The 17,680-nt window shown below is 39.1% G+C and overlaps 1 protein-coding gene across 3 annotated transcripts in view; it reads left to right on the forward strand.

Annotated features, from left to right (window-relative positions):
• Positions 1–17,680, forward strand: part of NIBAN1 (niban apoptosis regulator 1) — a 214,477-nt gene that overhangs the window by 112,473 nt on the left and 84,324 nt on the right. For all 3 annotated transcript variants that reach the window (XM_077901926.1, XM_077901929.1, XM_077901927.1), the window contains 2 exons: positions 13,281–13,411; positions 16,166–16,297. In XM_077901926.1, coding sequence (XP_077758052.1) covers positions 13,281–13,411; positions 16,166–16,297 — 263 coding nt within the window. The remainder of the gene's footprint in view (positions 1–13,280; positions 13,412–16,165; positions 16,298–17,680) is intronic.

Consider the following 17,680-nt stretch of genomic DNA (forward strand, 5'->3'; position numbering starts at 1 on the left):
GCGCCTGCCTTTGGCCCAGGGCGTGATCCTGGAGACCCGGATCGAATCCCACATCAGGCTCCCGGTGCATGGAGCCTGCTTCTCCCTCTGCCTGTGCCTCTGCCTCTCTCTCTCTCTCTCTGTGACTATCATAAATAAATAAAAATTAAAAAAAAATAATAAATCCAAATCTTTAAAAAAAAAATTTTTTTTTTGAGCAGGGGCACCTGGGTGGCTCAGTGGTTGAGCATCTGCCTTTGGCTCAGATTGTGATCCCAGGGTCCTGGGATTGAGTCCCTAATCAGGCTCCCCACAGGGAGCCTGCCTCTCTCTCTGCCTCTCTATGTCTCTTATGAAAAAATAAATAAAATCTTTTTAAAAATAAAAAATTTTTGACTATGGCATAATGTTAAGTCTTTGTTTAGCTGGGGATAGTGAGAATATATGCTATATACCACTCTGTATGTTTGAAATAGTTCATAATTAAAGAAAACACAGAGGGCACCCCGGGTGGCTCAGTGGTTTAGCACCACCTTTGGCCCAGGGTGTGATCCTGGAGACCCGGGATCGAGTCCCACGTTGGTCTTCCTGCATGGAGCCTGCTTCTCCCTCTGCCTGTGTCTCTGCCTCTCTCTCTCTCTCTCTCTCTCTGTGTGTGTGTGTGTGTCTCATGAATAAATAAAATTTAAAAATTTTTAAAAAATAAATAAAGAAAACACAGATATAGACAAAACCCTTATTAGTGATGTATAATTCAACACATTTCATCTCTTGGTTCATATAAAGTAGGATACAGAGAAGAGAGCAGAAAAATTTTGTTGGGGGTGCCTGGGTGGCCCAGTTGGTTAAGCATCTGCCTTTGGCTCAGGTCATGATCCCAGGGTCCTGGGAGCAAGCCCTACATCTGGCTCCCTGCTCAGTGATGAACCTGCTTCTCCTTCTGCCGCTACTCCCCCTGCTTGTCCTCTCTCTCTCTCTCTCTCCCTCCCTCTCTCTCTCTCTCTCAAAATCTTTTTAAAAAACAAAGAAAGAAAAACTTTGTTGAAGACATTTCAGATATCATGTGGATGATGGGCCTGGTCCATAGCAGTACCTTTTAACCTTGATTTGGTACAAAATGCAAGCTTAATCAGTAAATAAGAAAATCTACTTAATTAGTGAATTTCCCAGGGAGCCTTATGATATTAGCCAGTAAAGACTGTAGCTTTAATTGAGACAGTGATGTTACTTAATTGGAACACCTGAATAAGATTAAGAGGTACTCAGATAAGGTCAGCTTGTTTCCTCCGTGACTAGAGCTTTGCTGGGTATTTGCCTTCTTGCTGGCAACTTCTGCCAATTGGGGTGAAGCTGAGCCAAATGTTTTTACTGTCCTTCATACATCACTTAATGGAGTGTTTTAAATACAGATTGCGTGTATTTCAGAATGTATTCTGAAAGAGATCCACATGCTGATTCTATTGATAAATTTAGAACTCATTACATTGAAGATAAGATATTTGCATTACTTTTAATTTGTTCCCGACTCAACTGCTTAATATGTATAGGTTAAATGAAACAAATTGATAATTATGTTGGAATTCAATAATGTATTTTGATTGGTTATATCTGTATTGTCAGGGTTCTCCAAGAGAAAAGCCACCAACAGGAGAGAGAGAGATTTTTTAAAATAAGGAGTTAGAGGGATACCTGGGTGGCTTAGCCATTGAGCATCTGCTTTCGGCTGAGGGTGTATTCGCAGGGTCCAGGATCGAGTCCCATTTTGGGCTCCTTGTGGAGAGCCTGCTTCTCCCTCTTCCTGTGTCTCTACCTCTTTCTGTGTGTCTCTCATGAATAAATAAATAAAATCGTTTAAAAAAAAAAGGAATTAGAAAAATAAATAAAGAAAATAAAAACAAAATAAGGAATTGGCTCATGCAATTATGGAGGCTGACGAGTCCCAAGATCTGAGGTCAGCAAGCTGGAGACCCAGAAGAGCTGATGGTATAGTTCCACTCTGAAAGTCACCAGGAGACCCACAAGAGCCAATGTTTCCATTGAAGTTGAAAGACCAGAAAAGACCAATGTCCCAGCTCAAGGAAGCCAGGAAGAAGGAAATTCCCTCTTACTCAGCCTTTTTTGTTTTATTCAGGCCTTCAACTGATTAGATGTGGCCCACCCACATGGGGGGGCAATCTTCATTGTTCAGTTTACCTATTCAAGTATTAACCTCATCCAGAAACACCTTCACAGACACATCCAGAATATCTGATTACCCCCCATGGCCCAATCATGTTAACACATAAACTTTACCATAACAACATCTTTCTACCCAAATTTAAGATCATTTCATAGGTTTCTTGACAATATGGTTTTTATTACCAAAGAGTACTTACATTCCTCCATTAATAAAAAAGAAGTCCTTGAATTCTTCTGTAAAAAATAATGTAGTATTCATAGAGAGAAAAACTCTGCTAAAAACATTGACACTGATTTAAAATTTTTTTTCATATTCTGTTACTAACTAGTTTTATTTATTTATTTATTTATTTATTTATTTATTTATTTATTATTTTTTAAAAGATTTTACTTATTTATGAGAGACACAGAGTGAGAGGCAGAGACATAAGCAGAGAGAGAAGCAGGCTCCCCGTGAGGAGACTGATGCGGGACTCCATCCTGTGACCCCGGGTTCATACCCTGAGCCAAAGGCAGATGCTCAACTGCCAAGCCACCCAGATGTCCCACTAACTAGTTTTATGACCATGGGCCAGTTAATTTCTTGATCTGAAAATAGGAGGACATTGGAACTTATTATTATGATCCCATCCAGTTCTAGAGGTCTGTGATGTTGATCTTTTCATCAGTCTGTGGATGTTGCAAGGTGATTAGCATTGGCATGTCTGTTTTATACCATCCAAAGGAACTCAAGCTGCTTTCTGAGTGTTATTGTGGAAGGGAATCCCCGTTATTTACAGCTCTCCTTCATATTTAATTTCCTTGGTGCATATGATGACTAGTCTAGGGTAAACAAATCTCACCTTGAGACTCGGACTCCAAGCAAAGCCAAACTTATGTGTGAACTTACTTTATCCATGAGCACTTTCCATAGGAAAAAAATGGGGGTTCCATAGAACTTGATACTATCTAAATAGTTTATTAGAAGATTTAGTGGGTCTTTCTCTGTCTCCTTTTTTAAAGCATCACGTGTAATAGCTTTGGATAATTTTTTATTAATGTACATTACTCAAGAGTATTTTAATTTAGTGATTATTCTGACTGGCAATGATTAGATGATCAAAAAAAGCAAAATTGGACTATGTGATGAGATGTATTTTAGACTGTGCTAGATCCGACTTTTTTATTGGATATATTTGGGTTGTTATCAAGAAAACTGTGTTCAGAGTACACAGTGCCTGACCGACTCAAGTGGACAGGAATTAGAACCATTTTGGCAGTTCTTAAATTCTTGTAAGGATAAGTTAGAGCATGCTAAAATAATTTTCACTAATGAGTACTTTATCTGCCTTGTAAATAGTTTCAAAAAGTTAGCTGGCCTACAGAAATGTTGACTAGTTTATGAAGTTCTCCCTGGACCCTCCCCAGCCTGGCATTATCGTCTTTCATTTTCCTGGCCAAGTCACTCCTACTTACGGTTACCCATATCCTCAGACTAACAAAACAAAGCATATCTGAGCCCCAAACAAAGTTCTCTAAAGATGCACTAATGGCATAGATTCTTGAGAGAGAAGTAGAAACTGTAACAGAAAGCATTTCAAACAAATATACTTCTGCCTGGGGTAAAGAAAAGTGGAATGAAGAAAAAAGAAGGAGTATCATTAGGAAAATAAAAGAGAAACCTGAAAGAGACACCAGAACATTTTGTGTTGGAAGGGAAATCATTTAGCAAAATTCCTAGACTTGTTGCCTGGTGTATTGTAAGTCTAGCCTGATTTCTTTTAATGTACATGTTGGGTTCATTTACATGGCTGCAATCTGAAGGCCAAGAAGATTTTCAAGATTCTGGAATAATCTGAGAAGCCTCTGATAAAAATGTATGCAGAAAATTTTAATAACTATAATTAGACTCAGAAACAGCTAAGGAAATCTCATTATTTGTTCCTGAATTTTAGTTATTTTCTTCAAAACCAAAAAAAGTTGTCTAATGGGCAACCATGATTCCTTCTGATGATGGATGCTTTCTGTAAAAGTAGCTGTATCAGATTGGTTTAATTTTCTTTTTCACACACTTCCCTCTCGTTTTTATGAAGAAAAAGACAGCCAATCTGCAGCTTCCTTTGAGGACATTAGACGGCTTAGAGAAATGGCAAAATAAACAAGATTTATTCTCATCAGATGTGTCATGGGAGGGATCCCTGGGTGGCGCAGCGGTTTGGCGCCTGCCTTTGGCCTAGGGCGCGATCCTGGAGACCCAGGATCGAATCCCACATCGGGCTCCCGGTGCATGGAGCCTGCTTCTCCCTCTGCCTGTGTCTCTGCCTCTCTCTCTCTCTCTCTCTCTGTGACTATCATAAATAAAATTAAAAAAAAAAAAAAAAGATGTGTCATGGGAAAATTGGAGGCATGCTGTGAGGTAATGGCAAAATCATCTTGAAAATTTCCAAGCACTTTTTCTAAATGAAATGGAAGAAATTTAAACTTAGCTTCCGTCTAATTATGGCTAAAGAAAAACTGTGTGCATAAAAATATGGGCATATATATATCTTCCAACAATACTATTATAGTTTCTTCCTCTAAAAAAAGAAGAGGGCAGACTTAAGGTCTTACAGTTCTAGAACATTGATCTCTGGAATAGCTGACCACAGGGGTGTTTAATTTTTCCAAAGAATAGGCAATGGAGGGACGCCTGGGTGGCTCAGCAATTGAGCACCTGCCTTCAGCTCAGGGCATGATCCTGGAGTTCCAGGATCGAGTCTCACGTCGGGCTCCCTACATGGAGCCTGCTTCTTCCTCTGCCTATGTGTCTGCCTCTCTCTCTCTGTCTCTCATGAATAAATAAATAAATAAAATCTTAAAAAAAAAAAAAAAAGAAGGCAATGGGAACTTTAATGTATAATATGGAAGTGTTTTCGCCCTTTCTTAGTAGCCTCCTCTGTTTCTCTTATATTAACCTATGAAGATATTTTCTGCTAAATACCCAGCACAGATGGACACCCTAATTTATTTCAGTGCTGTGGTCATTTGTAGAAAACATTGCTTTTGTTTCTGCTGTTAACCTTAAAAATAAAACTGCCAGTTATTCTACCAGCAAAAGATGGGTTTATTCAGGAATAGCAGAGAATTACAATCTGGGACAAGGAAGTTACAGCAAAGCCATAAGCAAGTCCACCGAACAAAGGAGAGGATGCTCTTTTGTAGAGCAAAAGGGGAAGTTGGGAAGGTTGTTATAAACAAGAAGCTTGTTGGAATAAACTGGGAGTTCAAGATATAGTAGTTTTTCATTGGTTGAATTATGACTTTCTCTCATTGGCTGGGCTATTGCGAGGGAAAGAAAGCCTTTCTTCCTCCTGCTGGGATAGTAAAGTAGTCCACCAGCAAGGTCCACTTCCTGTTGGATTTACAACTGATGAAAAGCAGTAGGGTGTGAGAACTCCCCATAGAACCTCCTGACTCCATGTTAGTTAGGTTTTCCTTTATGAATTTTCACACTGTTCACCCACTGCAGTATTAAAGACACCGGACCTGCTTTTAGAACATGATTGCAAAAAATTGGAGATCTTTAATGGTCCAAGGACTAGTATATTGCAAGCTTAACTCAGCGTTTTGGATCTCTATGAGTGTGACTTTTGGAAACAAGGAAACCATTCTTTGTTTATCCCTAAGCCTGTCTGTTTTCTATCCAGATGCTTTCTGAATCTGGAGAGGGTCCTGGCATGACTTTGAAATATTTAACATAAGCTCTTGGGAGTGTTTGTATGTTTCCCTTCTTTGGATTAATATCTGAAGTAAATCACAGAGAACGTAAGTGGTTTATATGTTTCTTGTTTTTAGTACAAAGTAGAGTTTCTGCCAGGTAGGCCTCAGGGAGTTGATAAGATTAAGAATATTTTACTTTTCCTATAGAATCTGCTCAAAAATTTATCACTCAAGCACCAATAATAAATGTGCTTAAACACACACACACACACACACACACACACACCATTTAGTTCAATTATGGAGAATCCAATTTATCCCCATTCTCTAAGGCATTTACTAGAAGAGAGAGTCCTTGGGCATTATTCTGTGTAATTAGATTTTTGCACCTTTGCATTGTGAATTGGGATTTCTGATTTCTCCACCCTAAGGTGCAAAGTGATAATGCGACTAAAGCTGATGTTATAATTCATCAGGACTTATAAATGTTTAAATTTATAATTTGAGACACTCTGGGGAAAATAAACAATAGTGGATATTATACCCTATTTTATAAATATTAAAAAATTTTACTTTTTAGAGCTGCTTTTCTCGTCCCCCCAAATTAATCTTCACCAGAAGCCTCAATAGTTTTTAAGAAAATGTGTCAAAGACTTAGTTAATCCTCTTCTCATGTGTGGATTTGGCCAAGTTTTCAGGAAATAGCCAGTTTGTTAAAATAAATCTGTTTAAAAAATGTTTTGTATTTGAGTCTCCTGGGTGGCTCAGTTGGTTAGGCTTCTGCCTTCAGGTCAGTTCATAATTCTGAGGCCCTGAGATTGAGCCCGTGTTGGGCTCTCTACTCAGCAAGGAACCTGCTTCTCCCTCTTCTTCTATGCCTCCTCCATCCTGGTCCCCACTCCTGCTCTCTCATTCACAAATAAGTAAATAAAATATTTTTTAAAAATTTGGGGGGGCACCTGGGTGGCTCATTTGGTTAAGCATCTGCCTTCAGCTCAGGTCATGATCCTGGAGTTCTGGGATCGAGTTCTGCATCAGGCTCCCTGCTCATCAAGGAGTCTGCTTCTCCCTCTCCCTCTGCTGCTCCCCTCTGCTCCTGCTCTCTCTCTTTCAAATGAGTAAATAAAATATTTTTTGAAAAAAAAAAAAAAAAGGGCAGCCCAAGTAGCTCGGTGGTTTAGCGCTGCCTTCAACCCAGGGCCTGATTCTGGAGATCCGGGATTGAGTCCCGCGTCAGACTCCCTGCATGGAGCCTGCTTCTCCCTCTGCCTGTGTCTCTGCCTCTCTCTCTGTGTCTCTCATGAATAAATAAATAAAATCTTTTAAAATTTTTTTGTATTTTTCTTCTTCATGGTAACAATAAAAATGTAATATCTGAAAAGATGATTTTGAGGGGTAATATCATAGGAAAAAAACAAAGATGAAATGTTAAATAAATAAAACTGGATACAAAATATAATATTCTCAGGGTACCTGGGTAGCTCTGTCTGTTAAGTGTCTGACTTTGGCTGAGGTCATGATCTCGGGGTCCTGGGATGGAGCCCCCACATCAGGCTCCTTGCTCAGAGGGGAGCCCGCTTTTCCCTATCTCTCTGCCTGCTGCTCCCCTCTGCTCATGCTCTCTCTCTCTATCAAATAAATAAATAAAATCTTTTAAAAAACACAAAAAACCCCCACAAAATACAATATTCTAAACTATTAAAATATTATTTAAAAAATTAGAAGGAAATATAGCAAAAATCATGTTTGGATTTTTCTTTTATCTTTCTGTACTTATGAGTTGTTTTTCTAACAGGGCACAATCTGTATTTCAGAGAAGATTTTAGGATATATTATAGTTATATTGACACTGCAAGTGATGGGAAAACTAGGAATAATCCACTATAAATAGTATCATTCAAGAAAGGAAATGAATGGTAAGGATTAGATTTGAGTTGAATTACTACAGAACTGGAAGGTTAATAAAGAAACACCTAGAATGAAAAAATATACAAATCTTTCAGGTTGTTCAGATTTTATGTAAGTTTTACCTCATGTAAGACTTCATATACTTCCCACGATTACACATTGGTCAAGAAAAACAAACAAAGGAAAGCTTTTGTTTGTAAATAATTTCCCACATATAATTTTATGGACAAAATTCATCTAAAATCTTAAAAGGAATTAATAAGTTTGATTTTTAAAAAAATGAGTCAAGCTTTGAGAGTGTACATTTTCAATAATAAATAATCAGGGGGCACCTGGATGGTTTAGTCGGTTAAGTGTCTGACTCTTGATTTTGACACAAGTGGTCATCTCATGGGTCATGGGGTCATGAGATCGAACCTCATTCATTCATGGGCTCTGTGCTCAGCAGGGAGTCTGCTTGAAGATTCTCTCCATCTCCCTCTCCCCCCACTTGCTCACACTTTCTTTCTAAAAAAATTTTAGAAAAAAAATTAATTAAAAAATTAATAAACCTTAAAAATATATATATTTGAGCTGAGAACTATGCCTTTCTCCTTTCTGAGGACATTGGCATGGGTTTCAAGATTATGATGCATTGTGCTTTGCTTTACTCTTAAATATTTACTCAGCTATTCTTTCATTCATTCAACAAATATTTCCTGAGTACATAAATACAGTATACCCTTGGAGGAGAGATAAGTTATATTTAAACAGCTGTCACAAAGTGGAGCACAGTTTTGGGAGAACACAAAAGAAGGTGAGATTGTTTCCACCTAGGGAGAGCCAACTTCTTTCTGGGTTGGAATCACCATCTGGGCTTAAAGGGTCTGTAAGTGGCTGGCGAGACATTTAGGGGGAGAAAGGAGGGATGAAGACATGAGCATGTACAGGGACAAGGAAATTTCGTTTAAGTAGGAGAGGTAGGAAGTCAGGACAGTTGGGGCCAGATCACAGAGCCTTTGGTGCTGGCCTACGTGGTTACTACTTAGGCCAATGGGGAACTGTTGAGGTTTTTATTTTTTATTTTTTATTATTTTTTTGCTGTTGTTGAGGTTTTCATGAAGGTGCTGACATGACCTTGTAGTCACATGTCAAGTGAAACTTGTCAGGCCAGGACCCAGAGGACCAAACTGTCATGACCATGACGTAGACCTCTGATGGTTTTCAAAAGAGTTTCTTGGGATCATTAAAGGCAAGACTTGGTTCTGAAGGATGATTCCCCTCTCTAACACCTGGACCTTGCTAATTTGGGCCAGCTTTCTCGTGAGTGGGGCCATGGTAGCCATCTTGGGCTTAGCCTCTCATGTTCTGCTCCATCAGCCCTGAACTCACTCTGGCCGATCCCCCGAACCTGCCTCTGCCGCATCAACCAAGCTTTGGCTTATTTCCCATCATCTTCCAGGGTCTGTGGATCAGCACTGGCATTCCCCACTTCCCTCTCTGACTTTGACGTTTTTGTGCCTCTCTTAGAGCTGACAGCTAGTACTTTTGTTGTTGTTGTCTGTTTGTTTGTTTGTGATACTGAGGGCAGATTAAGAGACTTTTATTGTGTTGAAGGTGTGCTGGTTGGGATGGGGCCAAGTGAATGGATCAAGAAATATTGTGGGAGTAGAAGTGCCAAGATCTGATTATTGAATATGTGGGCATGAAAAAGAAGGAATCAAGGGACAGTGTTGAGTTTTTGAGGCTGTACAACTTTGAACGGCTTTAAAGGGGCCAGAAAATAACTTTTCTGACTTTTCAAAATTGAACTGAACCTATGTGTTGAAGATAGAGCCATTGAAGAGTCTTCTTTCAGCTTTGGTACTGATTAGCCCGAAGGGTATTATGAACAGCTTGGTCAAGCTAGTTGTGCCAACATAATGCCCTGCACAGACTGTAATAATTGAGTAGGATTGGAAGAAATATGCGTGTGCCAACTATGCTGGTGTATGAAAATGTGGAAGAAGCCCTCCATTGATTCTAGTTACTGATTATCCTCTTTTTAAGTGAGAAACTTAGTACTGTGTTTTACAATTTAGGAAAAAGAATGTGACAACAAACCACAGCAGGGGTTGAGGAGGTAGATAAAGGCAGTTCAATACTTATGAATCTTGGAAACTGTGAAAAATAAGCTGCTTTTGGCTGAGCATATTTTGTGTGGTACCCATGGGCTGATCCACTTATTTGAATGTTTTCATAGTGGAATGTTAAATAATAGTAATAATAGTCAAAACTTACTGAGCAAATAGTGTCAAGCACTGCTCTAGGCACTTTTTAATTTATAGAATATCTCATTTAATCCTCACAAAACCTGTGGAAATGGGCATTTTATCCATTTTGCACATGAGAAAATTAAGGCTCAGGGAGATTGGCTCTATGTAATACAGTTACTAACTCATGCTTTTCAATTGGTTCATGAATACCAATGATTTATTTAGTTGGTTTCCATTCAGGGATGCACTAAGCGTCCCCTTACATTTCTGGAACATCTGTGAAAATGTGGGTTTTGTTTTGTTTTGAACCTGCAGTGGTGGGATGGCTGTTCTGTATGCATGCAGCTGGGGGGGATGGCCCCAGTTAGAGTTGTACAAGGCAACTTGCTTTTGTCTTCTCCCTGATTCCTTAGTTCAGTTTGAGAACCTTCCCCTGGTAGTTGGCTTGGGTACCCATCACCATTATCATCATTGATCTAATTACTATTAAAATTTTCTTTTTTTTTTATTTTTTTAAAAATTTTTATTTATTTATGATAGTCACAGAGAGAGAGAGAGAGAGAGGCAGAGACACAGGCAGAGGGAGAAGCAGGCTCCATGCACCAGAAGCCCGACGTGGGATTCGATCCCCGGTCTCCAGGATCGCGCCCTGGGCCAAAGGCAGGCGCTAAACCGCTGCGCCACCCAGGGATCCCGATCTAATTACTATTGATTATTGAGCACCTTCTATGTGCCAGCTACTATGCTGAGCATTTTACTGTATTATTTCATGAATAACTACAATAATGCTATGATATTGCTCCTCTTGTCTTCATTTTATATGAGAATTAACTTGCATAAGGTCCCATTGCTGGTAAGAAGCAGAGATGGCACTCAAACCCATGTCTATCTGACTTCAGAGTCCATCATCCTAACTACAGTGTATTTTCCTCAACACTAGGCTTTTCTCTAAACGTCAAGATCTGTACTTAGCCATTCCTATAATTAGCTTCAGAGGTTTAAATAGGCTTAATCTAAAATCTAGATACATTTGAGAATCATTTTATATTCTTTTCCGCCTAGAACTTATGATATTGTTAGCTGTTTGATTCACATTTTGAACCAGTCATTAGGTTAATTACCAAAGGATGCTATAATCCCTTTTTTATAAATGCTGCCTGGTGGAAGATGTGTTGATACTCAAATCACAAGCATTTTTCTCATACATTGGGAGGGAGTGGTGGCATCATAACACCTCAGTACAAACAGGGCACCCTTCAGTGAGGCTTTGTGATGTGGCAGGAAGTCAAGTTTCAAAGCTTTGTAGAGCTCATCATAAAATGGCATCCACCTTCTTTCATTTAAATCCAAGTGCTTGCAAGAGTGCAAAAATTAATATCATAAATTAGCAGGATGCTCTTCTGCTAGACAAAATAATGGTCACTTAGTCCCAAAGGGCAAATGTTGTTAATTGTTTATATGTTTCGGCGAGGTGAGACTCATTCTTATGGTGGGAATTTCTAAAGATATCCCACTCCTATGTAAGAAAATTATAGGAAAGGAAATAGAATTGTATTTCTTATGCACTAATAAAAGCTAATAAAAATATTAACCAATTAGATAATTATAAAGCCTAAGTATATTAAAGTGTTATGCAAATACTGATTAATAGTCATACCATAGACTCAGAGAGCAAGCAAAAGCATGCCTGATTCAAATTATAGGAGCTTTTATTTGCATTTCTACAGAACCTATTATTAATGGGTCTCAAAGCACCTTTCAAGTGATAGTTATTAAAGCCCATAAATATGGCCCAAAAGTGTCATTTTATTGAGGGAATAAGCAAGAATTCCCCTTTACCTCTTACATAGTAAGAGATCTAAATGCCTGAGCTAAAGTAGGATTCTTCATATAAAGAGATTACTCATTCACTATGGGTGTTTGGAGCTATGATTACATAGGTATAGAAATTGGCAGCTATGAATTCATGGTTTTCATATTGAATATCTCAGTCTATGTGGTTAGAACTTTTCACTTATTTTTGAAATTTTACATGCATGGTAGCTCTAAACAAATCTTGCCAGTATATTTTAATATTTCTCTGTGACTATTATCAAATTCGAAAACAAAAATTATGCCAAGTTCACATGAAAGTATTTAAAAATATTTTGGAATGTTATATCAGGTTTATTTTTTCTCAAGATAATATCTTACTCCAAGGACTAACAGCTTATAAGCACAGTCAGTGGAAACTGTGTTTATTTCTCTACTTTGTAGCAAGTCCTTGGAAGATTGTAAGGATTTCTAATCCATCTCAGAATATTCCTTTTCCCCTTCTCCTCAATTTCTTTATCTCATTTCCCTCCTTTGCAACTTCCCTACTCTCTAAAGCTAAGCACAGGTTGGAAGAGCTCAAGAATATTCCTAGTCCCTGACTGTTCCTCTTCTTCCATCTTGAGTCTTCAAACTATCCCCTTCCCCGCCATGATTGATCGAGCTTTATTTTCTGCTGGTGCTGAGAGATCATAATGCATTTGCTGGTCACTATTGTAAGGCAGCCATACTCATGGTTATGCTTCTATGTCATGTAGTTTACAAGAAAAGCATGGACTAGTGAGCACCTTCCTTTAGAGTTAGAGACACTGGAGCCCAAAGAGAATAAGGGACTTGACTCAGGTCATCCAGCTGATTTCTGTCTCCCTGGAATTGGGACCACAGCTCAGGTCGCTAGACTCTTAAACTCAAGCTTTTTCCTCTGCCTCATAATGATTATAAAAGACTTTGAGTCACACAAAAAATTTAAGCCAGAAACATAAGGGGCAGACCTAGAAAAAACAGTTTGTTGATTTTATCAAGGGCCATGGGTCAGCAAGATGAGATAGAGCCTCAGGGATCGGAAGAAAAATGGAATGATGTGTGTGTGGAGTTGAAATGGTGGACCCTGGGATTATTGGGTAAGAGCTGGATGACTGGAGGTAGAGGGGAATGAAGAGCAAGCTAAAGTAGAGAACTGTGTAAGGTAGAATGGTAGTTGTAGAAGGATTTAGAAGGATGGCTGAGTTTATGGCCATGGCAATGGGTTGTTGGTATAAGATGAAAAAAACTTCTATCAATTACTGGATGGATGGTCCTTAGGGACAGCAGAGTTTCTCAGGGTGATGTCAGAGGGGAGGGAGAGATAAAGGCACGTATGGCATGTTAGAAAGTTCTCAGAGAATGTGAACTAATAACAAATCCCTGGGAAACAGCGGTATTAGAGGAGTAGATATGTGTCTATTCTGTAAGTGATGTTCCATTTCTAATTTCTGATTTTTATTTTTCTAGGGAAAACTGAGGCTACTATCAAAAACTTTAGTCCCTTTTATAGTCGCCAGTATGCTGTTGCTTTCTGCAATCATGTACGCAGTGAAGTAGAACAGCAAAGAGATTTAACATCACAATTTTTGAAGACCAAGGTAACCCATGAACATTTGGTTGATGATTTTTCCCACTGAAGAATGCTTTATAAGTCATCATATTTCTGGAATAAACAGTAATCTGAATGGCAGTTAAAAATAATCTGTTCTCAAATCATTTCCATGGTCAAAAAACTCTATTTGCTTAGAAGTTAGAATGCATGGTTTCTTGTTGATGGTGTAATCCATATAAAAAGAAAACTAGTATGGTTGAATTTTCTTTTTTGTTTTTCCTGCACTGGTGCTTTGATATCAGAAAATTTGACTTGCTAGTCAAATAGTGATGTTCAACTTTAAAAAAGTCATAATTTTAGTGCCTCATATTATGGGCATTTTTGTTTTGGTCATTGATAAATATGATTTTCTCTTCTAATCCCCCAAACTTATTCTTTCTTCTTTGCTCCATGATAATAATTACCTACCACCTCAACAAATATTTATTGACACCTACTAGGTGTCATGCCCTGTTCCAAGATTTGGGGATCAAGACTAAATCTTGTCTTTCCTGTATATATTCAAAAGTAAAAGACAGACAGTAAACAAATAAATGAACATCAGGCAATATCAGGTCATAATAAGTGTTCAAAATAAAATAAAGCAGGAGACTTACTCCTGCAAATGATCAGGGAAGCCCTCTGTGAAGATGAAATTCAAGCAGAAACTGGAACTGAAATAAGAGTAAGCTGTGTGAATATCTGTGGGATGTGGAGTAATCAGTGCAAAGGCCCTGAAGCAGTCATAAGCACATCAGGAAGGCTATGTGCTGAGAGCAGTGTGAGCAAGAGAGAAGGGATGATAAATGACTACAGAGTGAAAGGACCAGACCATGGAGGAGCTATAAACCGTGATAAGGGTCTTTATTATAAATGGGAAGAGAAGCTATTGGAGGATATCGAATACAGAGTAACACAATTTTCAGCAATCTCTCTGGCTTTTCTATAGTGAACGGACCATGATGATGGATAAGAGGGGAACTTGGAGACTGGTGAGGAGAACACTGTAGCAGTGCAAAAGAAGGGTGAAGTCAAGCTGGATTAGGTGGTGATGATAGCAGTTGTAAGGAAAGGTCCAAGTCAAGATGTACTTGAGATAGAGCTGATGGAACTTGCTGATGGATTGGATAAGACATAATAGAAGCACAGAGAAAATCAGTAATGACTTCTTGGTTTTTAGCCTGAGCAAATAAATACATGGAGTTGCCTTTTACTCAGAAGAAAGAGTCAGAAGCGGGTGGGAATCACAAGTTCCCTTTTTTTGCCATGTAAGTTTGAGATGCTTATTTGACAAACACCTGTGGAAATATTGGAGACGTAGTTAGTTGACATTTGGAGACCAGGAAAAGAAGAAGCATTCAGTGAAATGGATCGACAAGAAATAGCCTTGAAGGAGGAGAAAATCAGGAAACAGGAATGTGCCAGAAGGCAATAAAGAAGGGCTTACTAGAAGGAGGGAGTGATAAATGGGTCAGGTATTGCTCAGAGGTTAAGTTGACCAATAGATTTAGCAGCCTGGGTGTGTAGGGATAACTGGGTGTCATTCCCATAAAACTGATTCTCACAATATAGGGAGCTTGTTAAAAACGCAAAGTTTGGCCCCCACCCTCAGAGATTCTGGGACAGTAAGTCTAGGGTAAGGCCACATTTTGAACAAGTGTATCAGTTGATTTGAGTGACCCAGTTTAAAAAAAAAATTGCCACACATAAAACTATAAAGTTCAGCCTATATATAGTTTCAATCTCATTTAAAGAGAAGAGTGAGATCCTCTCTTACCTGTTAATGAGGCAAGATAGGAAACTGCCTCTTTAATTTTCACGACAGAATAAATTCAGAAGGCAATTTAGTTCATCCCTTAGCCAATTCTTAAAAAGATTAGCATATCTGCCTTCTCCGTATGGTTCATGTAAATTTTGCTTGAAAGTGGAGGAATACATTTCCAAAAGAACTTTGATTATTTTAATAAAGGAAAAATAGATGTAAATTCACTGACCTGTGAAAGACAGGAGGCCCATTCCTGTGTTTTAAGATAATATGGAGATTTTACCATGAGCCAGAAGGGGAATTATTCCTTGCACGGTTAGCTCAAAGGGAGACCTGAGAATCTAACAGAGACTTCCCTATAGCACATATGTCATCAGGGTGAACGAGGAGTCCTCAGAATTTTATTTAAGTAGAAAGGTAGAAGTGAAGTTCATTGACTTGCCTGCTTGTTCTTCAACCAGAAAGCGAACATGGTCTCCTTAAGGAACACAGGGATGGAGTAAGTGTTTATAGTCTGGGTCCCCAGGGACTAGGATCTGGAGACACCATTGAACACTGACCCTTGAGGCTATACCTGAAAGTATGGTGGATAAGGGAGCAGCCTGTTGATTTTTCAGGCATATCTGTTTTCGGGCATATTCAAGGTGTTGGGGTCTATAGCCACAATTCACCTCTTCCAGTGTTTATCAAAGATCATAAGTGACATGTATAGGAGGCACAGCCTTATTACTATAATCCCTTCTACTGCTTCTCTTCTTGTAGCATAATGGGTGGAAAGGGAAGTCACGAACATGTCAATAAGACAAGTGTTTGCATTTGGTGAGAGGGAAGAGGAAGGGGAAGTGTGGAGGGAGACAGGGGAAACAACATTTTTCCCAGGATCTCAGCACAAGATAGTTTCCTAAAACATTCCTTGAACTCCCATGGATAGATTTAGTGGTAGTGTGCTATGTTATCTTTTGTTGTAATAATTAATTCTGTTCACCTTCTTTACAGCCGCCACTGGAGCCTGGAACTGTTTTGTATGAAGCAGAGCTATCACAGTTTGCTGAAGACATAAAGAAATGGAAGGAGCGGTACATTGTGATTAAAAATGATTTTGCTGTGGAGAGCTATGAGAACAAAGAGGTAAGATATTTCCTTGTTTGGACTGGTTCTTGCGATCTTCTTCACCATTGGCTTGGTTGATGAAAATGCCCTCTCCTTTAAGAAGGATTCCTTCAGTAAGCACTCACTCATGCAGCTACTCATGTCAGTTAACATGTTTACTGAATGCCTATCATACGCCAAGTGTTATGGAAGGTTCTGAGCCTTTAACTGCTAGTGAAACATGCTTGCAGTCTAGTGGGCAAGACAGACTTTGCACGAGTAATTGGAAGTGAGTGTGAAAATACATTACACTGAGTGACCAGTGCCGGAGCCTTTCCTAGGATCATTCAGCTTCAAGGTCTTTGCCAGTCACTGCCCTGATATCTCTCCTTCTCTGCTCAACGTCTCTATGTCTTCCTACTGGTAAGCCTCCTATGCGACACAGAGCTGAGTTACTTCATAAGACTATGACTGCATTTACACAGGTTCCTAGGAATCCAGACATTTCAGTGCTTTACTCCACTTGTACTTCTGGACTTTTTTCATTTAACTTCTTTTTTTTCTGGTTATCATATTAGTTTTCTGTAAAATAACTAGATGACTGGGATGCCTGGGTGGCTCAGCTGTAGAGTGTCTGCCTTTGCCTCAGGGCTTGATCCTGAGATCTGGAATCAGGTATCACATCGGGCTCCCTGTGGGGAGCCTGCTTTTCCCTTGCCTATGTCTCTGCCTCTCTCTCTCTCTCTCTGTCTGTATCTTGTGAATAATAAATAAAATCTTAAAAAATATATATTTAAAAAAGAAAACTGAAAGCTTTAAAAAAATAACTAGATGACTGTCTAATAGAGTATGTCTGTAAACCGTGGAGAAAATGAGGTCATGTGAAAAGTGCCTAGCACCTGGGAGGACTTCAGTTTTTGTTGGTTCCTGTTTCTTTCCAAACGTGGGGAGATCATTTGGTCTAGAAGAAAAAACACTTGGCAGTGAAATGGGAAAACGTAAGTTTAGGTTGAGCCTCACTCAGTCCCACTGGAGAGTCAGGCTGAATGATCCCACTGGTTCCTTCCAGATCTCGCACTGTCCACGTGGTTAGTCTACATAGATCCTCAAGCTCCTTTTGGAGCGAATGGTTACTGTTTATCAATGAAAGGTAGTGATAGGTTTAAAACTCTGCCTTCCTGACAGCAAGTTTAAGAATAGTCAGGACAACCTCCGTGGATACTTTGGGTAATACCTCTGATGCTAAACCTTTAGGAAGAGACCTCAGACTGACAGGTCCATGTGTTTCCTTTCCATTTCTAATGGGAAATAGAAATAAAATAGAGTTTGAACTTACTCCACAGGCTACAGGCAATGGTCAAGCGCTCTTTTAGGTAGTCTCATTCTTTTCAACATTCATGACGCTAATATCTTCTCTGCTTA

This window comes from Canis aureus, chromosome 6 (assembly GCF_053574225.1).
Source record: "Canis aureus isolate CA01 chromosome 6, VMU_Caureus_v.1.0, whole genome shotgun sequence".
NCBI classification, from domain to species: domain Eukaryota; kingdom Metazoa; phylum Chordata; class Mammalia; order Carnivora; family Canidae; genus Canis; species Canis aureus.